We start from the raw sequence: 13,657 nt of genomic DNA on the forward strand, positions 1-13,657 counted from the left end.
CACCTGGAGCCAAAAAGTTTCATGGAAAGAGGAAGTGGATAAGAAAAGAGGAAATTACACTAAATGCAACCAGCACTGTTATTTATGACAGACATGTGAAAATAGGTATGTCTTGAAGGATTTCTTCTAGAGCAAGGAGATGGTGGGGGAATGGATGGCATGAGTATCAGTCGGCGTCTGCATCTGGTATACAAGGAATGAACCCCTTCTGAAATCTATTCCCAGAAAGCTATATGAGTCCAGGGCCCAATATTTAAATGAGACTTCCCCAACCTATGGCCAGTGGCTACCTTCACTGGTGTGGTAGCAGCAGCTGTAGCCCAACACATGTGGAGGGCATCACGGTGAGGGGCGCTGATGTAAATTATATACATGAGAACAAAGACATACTGTTTGAACAGTGATTAATGTATTTTCTCAAAAGTTTTATCACAAATAAATAAAGTGAATGAGCTTCTAAGAATGCAAAAGAGTAACTGTATGCAATACCAATTTATTTCTAGACACTGGTGATGCTATCTTGTACCAGTTAGGAATGGAATTCCCCAAAACTACCATGTTTTGTTTTCTCTCCATGCCCTCTGCCCATGTTAAGTCTGAAAGTGTGGCTAAATGGTAGAAGAATAGGAAGATCCATCTCAAATGACTATTTATCATACCTTCACACATGGTCCCATTGTAGAGCTCAAATCCAGGCCGGCAGTGGCAGATGTATGATCCCAGTGTATTTAAGCACTCACCTCCCAGGCAGTGAGTGTTGGGGTCTTCACACTCATTAATATCTGTCCAAGAAAAGGAGGACAGGATTAATGGTGGAGAAAAATGAAAACCTGTTATGAGATGTAGCAGCCCTTAAGGAAGAGAGGAACAAAAGTAGATCTGCCCAGAAGAATTATACAAGTCCCGACGAGAGAGAGAGAGGAAACAAAACATAACCTACAGAAGTCTTACATACAAGCTGGAACAGGGGTAACTCTGCTATCTAAACTCAACCCTTATTTAAAAGCATATTGCAAGTTCTTTGGCATTTAACGCAGCATGCTGTCTTTCTGTCTGCAGTATTCTCTACATTAGGATAGGCAATGTGCGAGTCCTATTAACAGGATAGTCAGTTGTTCTTGCACTACAGAGTCCATCAGCCCTATCCAACATATGCAGTAATGAGGAAATGAGCTAAAGTACAAGAACATTTGGAGGGTTAACAGAATGTCTGATCCTGCTCTACAGAGTTGACTTTGACCTACACTCTGATGAACTTTGAACTTCTTATTTAAAAGAAAAGACAAGAAAGAACATCACTCAGCAAGAATCAAAGTTACTCTTTACACATCAATGCACACATAGAACTTTTCCTGGTGTTATTGTATTCAGTTAAGCTATCACAAATTCCTGTGACTCAAGCAAAATCCCAGATAAGGACCTCAGTTCAAAAAGAGAAGAATGTGACATTCATCTCTAGGTCAACTGTCTCTTATTTATCTCTCTTTCTTTTCTTTTAAATAAGAGGTCCAACACTAATCAGAGTGCAGGTCAAAGTCATCTCTGTACAGCTGGGTCACACAACCTGTTGACTCTCCAGATCAGTGATTCCCGAAGTGGGCAGTATGCCCTTCAGGTGGCAGTGGAAAGATCCAGGGGGGTGAGGGGAAAGAGGGGGCAACAGAGGGGCCTTCAGTCAAAAATATTGGTGTGCAAGAAAGACAAGGGGAACCAACAGCCTTTAGGAGCATGGTGGAGATGAAAGTTGCATGAAGCCTCTTTATATTAATTAAAACCACCAGAAAGCTGATTGCTTTGTGCAGTGGTATCTCCCACTCTTCACCTTCCCATATAAGCTCACTTTTTTAGCCATGCCTTTCATCAGTAGTGGCAGGAAATTTGCAAGGCTTGGATTCAGGACATCGTTTCTGTGAGCAGTGCCATTTTGGGACATACATACACCACTGCGCCCCTTTCCACCCCAGTGAAGAAGGATTGAGAGTCCTCCCTCGCCATGGAGAAGCTTTGCACCTGGTCATCTTGGGAGCAATAACTGATAAGTTGGCTGAACAGAATTTGAGAAGCTTCCTGCCTGCATTGGTCTTTTCCACAAGAATGGCATGGGTGAGAGGCTTCTTGGTCGCTGCTCAGCCAGCTGCTTGATTGCTGCTCTCACGGTGACAAGGTATAAAGGGAGCAACAATCAAGCAACAATTTGAGTAGCGACTGAGAATCCTCTCACTTGCACTGGTCTTTGCCACAAGGCTGGCACAGGTGAGAGGCTTGTCAGTCATTGTTCAGCCAGTTGCTCAGTTGCTGTTCTCAAGTGACTGGGTGCAAAGGGAGCAGTAACCAAGACTGGTTGTTAAAAATTTGCAGTAGGACAGTAGACTTAATATCAAGAAATAGGTATGGGGGGGAGGGGGCGCTATGGTTGTTGCCCAAGAGGAAAGGGGTGGTAGCCTGAAAAAGTTTGGGAACCACTGCTCAAGATGTTACCCATCTAACCATCCCAGTTTAATTTCTAGGGGGAAAGCCAACTGAAAGGGGCACTAATATTATTAGTCTACCAACAGAATGGAATATGCATTCTTGAAGGGCACTGGTGCATTTTTCCCTGTGACACTACAAAAAGGATTTCTTTTCTTTCTTATAAGGGGGCATTTTATACATATAGAAAAAACAAACCTAGGTTGGTTGCTGAGTGTTTAATCTACTCAATAAACAGCTGCAGTCAATCACAGCTCCCTAATGAGTGTTCCTATATGGCACACTATTTCTGCAAATAAATGTTTTTGCCAGCCATGTGTTATACCATTTATTTGTTTATATGGCACCTTTGTCCCAATGTAGGCAAGGCTCAAGGTAGCAAACAACAAATTTAAAACAGTACTCACAGTTACACTGGTAGACACACTCTCACAAATCTTAAGTATGCATCCAAAAATGCCATATGTTAACTTCTTTTTTACAATATAACCCATCTTTCTGAGTCTATATTTCAGGCTTCTTAGTTTATCTGTCAAGCAATTTCAGGTATTATGTGTTTGCAAACTTAGATCTACCACCAAGTGTACACCCATGCAGTAGCAGTCATAAAAAGTTAGAGGTGGGGTGTGTGTGTGTATATATATATATATATATAGCGAGAGAGAGAGACAGACAGACAGACAGAACATCAGAAAGAACAGCTATAGAACACTGCTCAGTTCACACAGATACAACTAGTCGCACTCATGACTTACATAAAGCCTCTTCCAACTCTATGATTCTATGATTATTCAAACAGTAGCTATAGTCACTTCTTGTTCTGTGATGGGTATATGTATATGTTACAAGTAGGGCCAATAAAGAGCAAGATGCCACCCTCTCCACTTCCATATAGAGCAGCTGACTGAGTTCACAGTTTACCCTTCAGCTCTGGTTATTGGACAGCATCCTCCACAACACCTGGCAACAGTTAGCTTAGAAGGCACATGGTAAGCAAGCTCTATGCTGCACAGTCCTCTCCTTCCATCAGCTTGCTGTCAACTTAACAACATCTGTTTCTTGGTTCTTCATCTGTCTCATTCTGCTTAATGATCAGATTGATCCTGTATACATGTCTTTCCAACATAAATGTTTCAACATCCACACAGTCTCCTTTTCAATGTATGTCTTTTTTATGATCTAAGACCATTTGGAAAACAGAACATACCATAACACTCACACTGTTCATTAAACATTTGATTTGCTAATTTTGAGTGAGTAGACTCTGCTGATATTACTGAAGCCATGTCCTTCAGATAAGCATGAACCATGGGCACAGTCTATCCTTTAATATACAGTGCCCTTAATGCCTGTTTTTCTAGATTTCATAGACATTCAAATAGGAAAAAAACATTAACAGGAGCAAAAAGAACTTAAAGAAAAGAATAAATGGGCCCAAACAGACAGGCTAAAATAAAACCGCTTCAGGTCACTTTGGAGGTATGCTGTTTAAATGATGCATGCGTCCTAAGAGGCCAGAAGCTGTGCCAAAGCTGTGCTCCAGTCCTTAGGACTGGAACGTGGCTTTGGCGAGGCTTCCAGACTCTTCAGATGCATGCATCATTTAAACAGCATACCTCCAAAGTGACCCAAAGCAGCTTTATTTTAGCCTGTCTGTTCAGGCCCTATATCATCTTGTATAAGACATGCATGAGCCAGTGTGGTGTAGTGGTTTGACTGTTGGACTAGGATCCCTACAGAAGAGAATTCAAATAACCACTTGACCACAGAAAACCACTGTGACCTTGGACAAGTCACATTTATTCAGCCTCAGAGGAAAGCAATGGCCGCAAGCCTCATTTAAAGAAATCTCGCCAACAATCCCTTGTGATAGGTTTGCCGTAGGGTTGCTATAAATGGAGAACAACTTAAAGGCATGCAGCAACGGTAACAGAAAAGACTATATAATATAATATATTTATCTATGTCACAAATTTCCCTAATTTTAACTTTAGTCAAAAGAAAGAAACTCAGTTTGCTGGCGTGTTATTCTTAATTCTCTTTCAAGAGAACACTTTTCCAAAGCAAATTGTTTAAGGCAGCATGAGAACAATAAAAAGCAATTAATCTTTATTAATTTTCTCAGTCCTTTTTAGGCAAACAATAGAAAATTGATTTCAGCTAGCTTGTTTGGTAACCTGAAATTTAACTGCATTTTCAAGAAATTTGCTTAGTTAACTCTCTAAGCTCCTTTTGCAGTATTCTATAATTAATTGTTGGTTTCTTTTTCATGTGACCTTGTTAATACTTTGCCTACATTTTATTTTATGTTGGCATATTTATTTATTCAAATATAATTATTCTCCCTTGTGCTTTCCCACACACAGGGAAAATTCAATATATATCTCCCCCTCACCCTACTTCCTGCCTCTATCCTCTAATTTATGGCTTAAAAAGACTAGGCAGTCTTGTCTCACTTAATCTCTCTGAATAATTATGTCCGCACTCCTTTCACTCCTCTTATCCATTTTGTTTTTCTCCTCTGAATTGCCCTAATTTGCGCTAATATAAATTAGAGGCAAAGCTGCAACCAATTCATTAATGAATATATTAATCTGTGCCAGATATTCCCAACCCAGATATCCTTGAACCCTGCACATTAGATATGCTGGTCAATGCCCAGGACTTTTGTGAATAAAGGTGTAGCTTGTGATGGAGAGAAAAAAGGATCAATGTGCTGTGAATCATTCTCCTGAGCAATGAATCATATTGAGAAATAGGAGAATCAATCCAGGCCATAATCTCTGCTTGTCCAGCTATTACACTGTATAGAGGTACAATTCATGACCGGGTGTTAGAGTAATTAAATCTCGAAGAATGAGGCCCAGTATCGTTACCTTCACAAGTGAGTCGGTTAGCTGAGAGCACATAGCCACTGTCACAGGACTGGCACGTGAATGAACCTGGTGTATTAATGCAGATTCCTTGGGGACAAGCCATGCGTGAGAGACATTCATCAATATCTAGAGAAAGAACAAACTATCATTATCACTGATTTGGGATAATGAACAAAATAGCCTGCACCCTAGGAAAACATCAGAAAGTTCTTTCCTACCACACAGTGTCTTTTCAGCACACTGTCAGAAACCTGTTTGAAAGACACAGTTCTGTCATTACTCTCTCTAAGGCTAATGTCAGAAGCTTGTTTAAGTTTCCTCAGTTTATTTATGGACACTGACCTCTTAAGAGTTCAGTTTACGGAGGTTATATCCCAAAGTAACTTCAAATCTTAAGCTCTCGTAAGTGCTCTGTCAACTTGAAGAGCAGTCATTCATTGTTGTGGCCACAACAGGAAATGAAAGGGAGAAGTGGAATATCTAAGCAACTCCAATGGGGCTCTAATATGGCTGTCTACTATTTGAACAATGTAGTCACAGGACTTTTAACCATGTGAAAAATGTTTCCCTTGAGAATCAACCTGGATGGACATTCACGTAATGATAGGTGAAGGAAGAAGTGAGCCGGAATGAGCTAATCGGCAAGAAATGCCTTGCTAAATTAAACTAAACTATATGTAGGAATTCAGGATTTTACAAGTGGGGTCCTAGTCTCCCATGGGTCTCCCATTTGCATCCCTGCAAGGAGAACAAAGTCAGGTGGATGGCATTCTTTTTTTCCTTCTGGTTCTAGTATGTACTACAAGAAGGCAAATGCTCTGGGTTAGCATTCATGGCGGTCCTGCCTGGACAACCAATCATATCCCTCAGTTGCCCTAGCCAAGGGCACACTAGAGAGAGGCAGCTTTCACTTTGGTCCACATGGAGACCACAAATCCCATACTGCAGCCTCATTTGGCTGCTATCTCTCCTCCTGTCCATCCCAAGGATCATCTCTTTCGTAAGACAATATTAAATTATTCCAAAAGCAGTTGTCATGGAGTATATTATATAATTATCCTGGATGTTTTTGCACTTGTCACTATTTTTTGCTTGGTTGCAGGATCAATGAAGAGGGAGACAAAGGCAATGTGCCTGTCTACTCCAGTTTGGGGGTTCCCTTTAAGACATATTGGAGGCAAAAATCCTTCAGGAACATGCCCAATTCAGGAGCTGATGGGCATACTTCACTACCAGAGGGCAGTTGCTTACACCTGTGTGGGAACCTGCATGTGGCCTTTCTAGGTTTAATTCCCAGTAGGAAGGCTGAGAGGTGAGTCACTGAGTGATGGCAGGCAGGTGGTTTGAAGCCTAGACCTTTTCTCTATGGTGCACCCTAGATTTGCAGCAAAGTAACTAATAAAGCTGTGCCCATTCCTATTTCCAGCAACGTATCTTGTCTGTTTGTCCCTGTACACTTTACTCCCCCTTCATCACAATTGTTTTTTTTAAAAAAATTGTATTATCTATTCTTTTAACTGTATTTTGTTTTCATTCAAATTGTGAGCCTCCTTCTATCCCATATTGGGAGAAACGCAGAATATAAATCAACTGAATAACAAATAAATACATCTCTAGTGCTGAAATCAGCCAGATGCTTTTGGAGTTTACCTAGGAGCACATGAAAGAGATAGCCATTCCCAATCATTGTTCATAACCAAGTGAGACATGCACACATTCAATATACATGAAAAAATAAATTTAGATAATATTTAGCTACGTTTCATTTCCAAGCTGATTGACCCAGTCAAGGAAGCCCTGGCTCTAACTTTGCAAAATCTGAGCAGGGCTGTTGATGACAAGGTGTCTTGGAGATCTATCCTTCACAGCATCACCATACGTCAAAATCAACTTGATGGTAAATGACAGAAAAAGTTCCTTTTAGCTGACCCATAACATGAAGTAGTCACAGGACTTTTAGTCAACAAAACTGCTGTTTAGTCACTAAACAGCAAAACTTGGCAAAACAATCAATTTTGATAAGTGAAAAGGGCTGGCAATAGTCACCAGCTAATGAAATTATCATTCAAGCTTTAGATTCACTTCAGCTTGCAAGGTATTCAATTTAGTTGATTTCTAAGGCAACAATAAGATTGCAATCTGATGAGTTGGGCCAAAGTACTATCATTTATTAAAAAGTAAATTTCCTTGCTTGTTACACTGGGCCACAGGATATACCTTCACATGTTCTTCCATCCCTAGATGCAATATATCCAGTGCCACAAGCCATACAAGAAAAGGAGCCCTCGGTGTTGATGCAGCGTCCTCTAGGACAGATGTTGTGAGTTGCACACTCATCAATATCTACAACAGACAAATCAGAGAGATTAGAAACAGTATTTTTGTCTATCAACAATGGATACTGAAGCTGACAGATCAACAACAGGAGATGGGCAAGAACTTCCACTGAATATCAGAAACTGCACACATCAGGGGCAGGCAACCTGATGCTCTAAAGATATTTTGGGCTGCAATTCTCATAACCCAGACCCTTGGGCATGTTGGCTAGGTTTCATAAAAGCTGCCATCCATAACACCTGGCAGGCACCAGTTTGCCGATCATTATTTTACACTAGCCAGAAAACTGTGCTACATTCAGAAGACTAAAAAATAATTGTACTCAAACTAGGGCTGTTACAGAATCCAGTGAAAGTCAAGCTACTTGCAGCTTTCCTCATAGTCACAGTATCACACCTCAAGAAAAAGCCTCTGAGAATACTCCCATGTCATTTCCACAAATACTGCCAGCAATCACAACTAGAAACTATGGATTTTTACATAATGTATCAAAATAGTCAGCCACATATTGTCCATGATTTTTCATTCTGTAATTACCAGGTCAAATAATTGTGCTTTACTGAAAACCAAGAGTGTTTCTGTTGATTAAGCTTATTTTTATCCCTCTTGATCCTACTGATGGCTGCATCTCCCTGCTTTGCTACTTCCATTTCCTTTTTCCCTCCTGAACTCTGTGAATCCTGCAGCTTCACACTAATCCTGGTTCCGCAATCTACATCAGCATTCATCTAGTAACTAGCTCAATATTTCATTTTTATCTTTATTTGCAACCTACCACCAGTTTCTTAATCACAGCCTACTTTCCAGCCCTCTGACCAAACTGCCTATCATACTTTTACGCCCATTTTTGCTGCCATACAGCTGAATTATGGTAGCAGAGTGGCAGCAAAAAAGCCATAATTTCACTTTAAAACAAGACATGTATTGCTGATGTGCTTTATTTAAAGTGAAATTGCAGGGGAGGAGGGGAGTTGCTGCAACGTGGTGGAGCCAGAGCCTCACTTATTGTTGCCTGCTTATTATTGTTTGACTTATGGCTTATTAATAAACATTGCTTGCTTCTCAGACTCTTAGAAACATTATCTTCATATTGAATTCAAATTTTGATCCTAGTACCATTCCTAGCTTTCATTCTGCAAATAAAATAAAATAAAATCATATTTCTGGTTCAGACTAAGCATATGCTATGCATTGCCTGAACGCTGAACATAAGAGTTTTGTGGTTGAGCTAGGAACTGAACCCTGGTTTCCAGAGATACCTGTTAATATTCCATTGCATTTTAATCATAGAAATAGAGGGGTATGTGTGCAGAATATAACTACCAGCCCCACTTACATTGGCTCACATGCACATCTGAAATGCTGCTTTTTGTATAAGAACCCGTCCATAGTTTAAGATCTGCTTCCAAAGCCCGTCTGTATAGTACTGACACCAAAAAGAGGCAAAAGTGGTAGAAGCCAGGATAGGGCTTTATCTAAGATGGCTTCCTAACAGTAAAACTCTCTCCCTAAGGAGGTAGACTAGCCTCTCCTTTGTGCAGTTGGTTGTTAAAAGATATGTTCTAAATGACTTTTCAACTATTTTTTAATATATCTAATTGCTGTTCTTTGTTTTTGTTTTGTTTTTTAAATCCCTCTCTTGGTCTCAATTTTGCTGTATTATGACATTGTAAAGTTACCTCTTGGGAGCCAAAAGGCCAAAAGGAGAGGACAAAACAATTGTTTAAACACATTATAGATATATCTACTATAGTCAATGCACACTGGTGCTTTAATTACAGACCTGTCCTGTATTATCAATACACACCAATATTAAATGCCAGCAGTAACAATGTGAGGTAGTGTAGGGTAGTAGTTTGAATGTTGGAGTACACTCTGCAAGACCAGGGTTCAAGTCTCCACTCAGCCATGGAAAGCCATTTAATGGCTTTGGGAAATTCATACTGTCTCAGCCTAATGGCAAACCTTTTCTGAATAACTCATGCCAAGAAAGCCCTATGCCATAAGATGCAGTCTGCTTGAAGGCACAACAAATCTGCAGCTAAGCTAGGCACTGCCATTTAGGAACCTCACTTACAACCTGTTCCATCAGTGGCCCATAATTAATTGCACCTTAGAGAACCCCAAGCATGTTAGGACAAAACAAATTTATCAGTGCCCACACAGAGATCAATATTTGTTCCTATTGCAAAGAAACAAATAGACTCCACTCGATTCCTTCCAGGCCTCTGCAGCCACTCTCCTTTCATCTTCACAACAAACTTTAACAAAGAAAAAGACCATGAGACACCAAGTGATGTAAACAGTTTTGAGGTATGTTCTAATTGCTCTGGTAGAGAGCCAAATAAATGATTTTAACAGGGTCTCTTAGGAACTTGCTCCTGACTCTATAAATTGTTATCTTTTATGTGTGACAGCATAAAGCTTGCTGAAATCAGCAGAGAAAACAAGGGAAGAGGAGAAGTGAGTACATGTTGAGATGTTACATGAATGAAAGTGCAGGAAGCTAAAATATTCACCTTCCTCAAGACACCAGAAAAACACCTGCAATAGTCTGGTGCCTAAAAGACCTATAAGAGCTACAAACTGGGAAGTCCTTTGTTGGATTTTTGATGCTAGGCAAGTAGAGGATGGACCATAACTCAGCAAGAAGGTATGTTTTGCATGACAAAGGCCCAAGGTTTAATCTGATGGATCTCACTTCAAAAGATCAGGCAACAGGTAATGGGAAAGATCAATCTATGCCTGAACTCTTGCTGAGTCAAGGTGGAGTAGATAATATAGGTCTGGACAGAGAAAATGTCTGACATTTATAAGGACTTTATCACACTAGCGAAATCCTGTTCAGAAATGGGATTTAAACTAGATTTAATTTTTTTAAAAAAAAACACAAACGTGAAATAATGCGAAAATAAACCAAAGGTAAAACGGAGAAAAACAGCAGCTTTTTACTTTCCAGAAGTTCCAAAAGTAAAAAGCTGCCGTTTGTTTCTGTTTTACCTTCAGTTTATTTTCGTGTTAGTCCACATTTGCAGGTTTTTAAAAATTTAAATCTAGTTTAAATGCCGTTTCTGAATGAGATTTTGCTAGTGTGATAAGGTCCTATGACAGCTTGTTATGTCTTAAGTCACCACCGCTAAGCCTCAGTTCCTCCTTTGAAGTGGCAAAAGGCAAATATCTAACAATGAAACAACAATGTTTACCTACCATATAGGGTTTTGTAAGGATTACAGTAACTTAATATGTGAAATGCTTTTCATATTTTTAATAATAATTACTATAATGGCCAATCATTTTTAGAAAGCCTAAGCCAAGGAACTCTTTACTAGTCAAGTTGTGATTGGTAGCTTGTTGTTGTTGTTATTTCTTATCCATCTCTCCCCATGGATTAAGACAGGAAACAACAATAGACGAACAATAGATGATCTGTTGGAGGATAAGAGCTGTGACCTGGCTTGCATCACTGAGACCTGGCTTGGGCCTGAGAGCGAAGCAGTGTGGGCACAGGCCCTTCCTGCCGGGTACTCAGTTAAGGACCAGACCAGGTTAGGTGGGTGGGTGGTGGGAGGTGTTGCCTTGATCCATAAGGACACCTTTCCCTGAACCAGGAACCATGTCTGACAAACTGACCATATCAAATATATTTACCTGACCCTGAAGGCCAGGGATAGTTTAGGGATTCTGTTGGTCTACCGGCCACCCCGTGCACTAACAGACTTCCTGGCCGAGCTGACACAGCTGGTCTTGGAGCTGGTGTTGGAGTCCCCTAGGCTTCTTGTCCTGGGGGACCTCAACATCCCCTTCAAGGCCAGCCATGGTCCAATTGGTGCAGCTCGGGAGTTCATGGCTACCATGACTGCCATGGGCCTGTTCCAATTGGTCTCAGGGCCCATGCATTCTGTTGGTAATATGCTTGATGTGGTCTTTTGTATGGACATGGCAACTCCGTGGGCGGAAGTAACTAATATCTCTGCCTTGTCATGGACGGACCATTTCCTGGTCGAGGTTAAATTCAAGGCATCTACCCAGATCCCTCCCGGGGGTGGCGGACCTATTAAGATGATCCACCCTCGAAGGCTGATGGAACCCAAAAGGTTCCAAGAAGCCCTAGAGGGGTATATGGTTGGAACTTACGGCGATTCTGTTGATGCCCTGACTAACACCTGGGATACTGATCTCTCCAGGGCTATATACAGTATCGCTCCCAAGCGTCCTTTCAAACCTGCTTCCAAAAAACAGCCCTGGTACACGGAAGACCTCAGGGAAAGGAAGCGGGTTCTGCAACGACTAGAGCGCAACTGGTGAAGACACCAGCACTTATCCGACAAGGCACTCCTAGACTCTCATTTGAAAGTTTACGGAGTGGCAATAAGTGCAGCAAAGCATTCGTTCTATGCTGCACGTATTGCGTCTGCAGAGTCACGTCCGGCAGAGCTGTTCAGGGTAGTGAGGGAGCTTACTCAATTGCCCCCCTCCCTGAACACTATTTTGGAACCATCCAAGGCCTGCTGTGACGAGTTTAACAACTTCTTCACGGATAAAATCTCTCGGATAAGGGCTGATCTCAACGCCAGTATTTCTTCAGGATCCAGAGTAGAGGTGTCCAGAGCTTCCGTGGACTCTCGAGTCTGTGAGTACTGAGGAAGTGGACAAGATTCTTCGAAGTGTTAGGAAGACAACGTGCTCTCTCGATCCCTGTCCCTCATGGCTAGCAGCTCGGTGGGGGGGGAGGACGGCTGTAACTATTATGTTACGCCGCATAATTAATTCATCCTTTAGGGAAGGGCGATTTCCATCCAGCTTGAAATTGGCCACTGTAAAACCGCTGTTAAAAAAGCCCTCCCTAGACCCCCTGATACGAAGTAATTATCGGCCTGTTTCGCTGCTGCCTTTTTTGGGGAAGGTGATCGAGAGGGCGGTTGCTTTCCAACTTCAAGCGGTCTTGGATGATACGGATTTTCTAGACCCATTTCAAACTGGCTTCTGGGCGGGCTATGGAGTTGAGACGGCCATGGTCGCCCTGGTCGATGATCTCCGTCTGGGCATGGACAGGGGTAGCATGTCCCTGTTAGTGCTCTTGGACATCTCAGCGGCTTTCGATACCATTAACCATGGTATCCTTCTGGAACGCCTGAGGGAGTTAGGTATCAGGGGCACTGCGCTTCAGTGGTTCCAGTCCTACCTCTCGGGCAGATTCCAGATGGTGCAGCTGGGGGACGTGTGCTCCGATAAGAGGGCACTTACATCTGGTGTCCCTCAAGGAGCCATTCTGTCCCCTATGCTATTCAACATTTACATGAAACCGCTGGGAGAGATCATCCGGAGACACGGGGCGCGGTGTTATCAGTACGCTGATGACACCCAAATATGCTTCTCTGCGTCTCTGACTGATGCAGTGACCAGGGATGGCATCTCTCCTCTAGATGCCTGTCTGGAGTCAGTAATGGGCTGGATGAGGGAAAACAGACTCAGCCTGAATCCAGAGAAAACGGAAGTACTTGTGATAGGCTCACCTGGCCCGGGGATGGAAATTTGTCCACCTGTCCTGAATGGGGTCACACTCCCCTTGAAGGACTCAGTTCGCAGTCTGGGGGTGCTTCTGGACTCGTCGCTCCACCTTACATCTCAGGTGGATGCAACAGTCAGGAGCACTTGTTATCAGCTTCGGCTGACACGCCAGCTGCGACCCTTCCTGGGCCGGGAGGACCTTGAAACGGTGGTACATGCTCTGGTAACCTCTCGGTTGGATTTCTGTAATGCGCTCTACATGGGGCAACTCTTGTACCAAACCCGGAAGCTTCAATTAGTGCAGAATATGGCAGCTAGGTTAGTCACTGGATGCCCCAGGACTAGCCACATAACACCCATTCTGCAAGATCTTCATTGGCTGCCCATTCGCTTCCGGGCCCAATACAAGGTGTTGGTTATTACCTATAAAGCCCTAAATGGCTTGGGCCCAGGGTACTTGGAGGACC

General features: G+C 42.2%; 1 protein-coding gene across 4 annotated transcripts in view; it reads right to left on the bottom strand.

Annotated features, from left to right (window-relative positions):
- The window catches only part of LTBP2 (latent transforming growth factor beta binding protein 2), a 205,622-nt gene that overhangs the window by 26,444 nt on the left and 165,521 nt on the right, over window positions 1–13,657 (bottom strand). For all 4 annotated transcript variants that reach the window (XM_089522203.1, XM_089522201.1, XM_089522202.1 and 1 more), the window contains 3 exons: window positions 7,563–7,688; window positions 5,346–5,471; window positions 660–782 (listed from right to left, as the gene is read on the bottom strand). In XM_089522203.1, coding sequence (XP_089378329.1) covers window positions 660–782; window positions 5,346–5,471; window positions 7,563–7,688 — 375 coding nt within the window. The remainder of the gene's footprint in view (window positions 1–659; window positions 783–5,345; window positions 5,472–7,562; window positions 7,689–13,657) is intronic.

This window comes from Sceloporus occidentalis, unplaced genomic scaffold (assembly GCF_023333645.1).
Source record: "Sceloporus occidentalis isolate IW3139 unplaced genomic scaffold, rSceOcc1.0.p SCAF_4, whole genome shotgun sequence".
Lineage (NCBI taxonomy): Eukaryota > Metazoa > Chordata > Lepidosauria > Squamata > Phrynosomatidae > Sceloporus > Sceloporus occidentalis.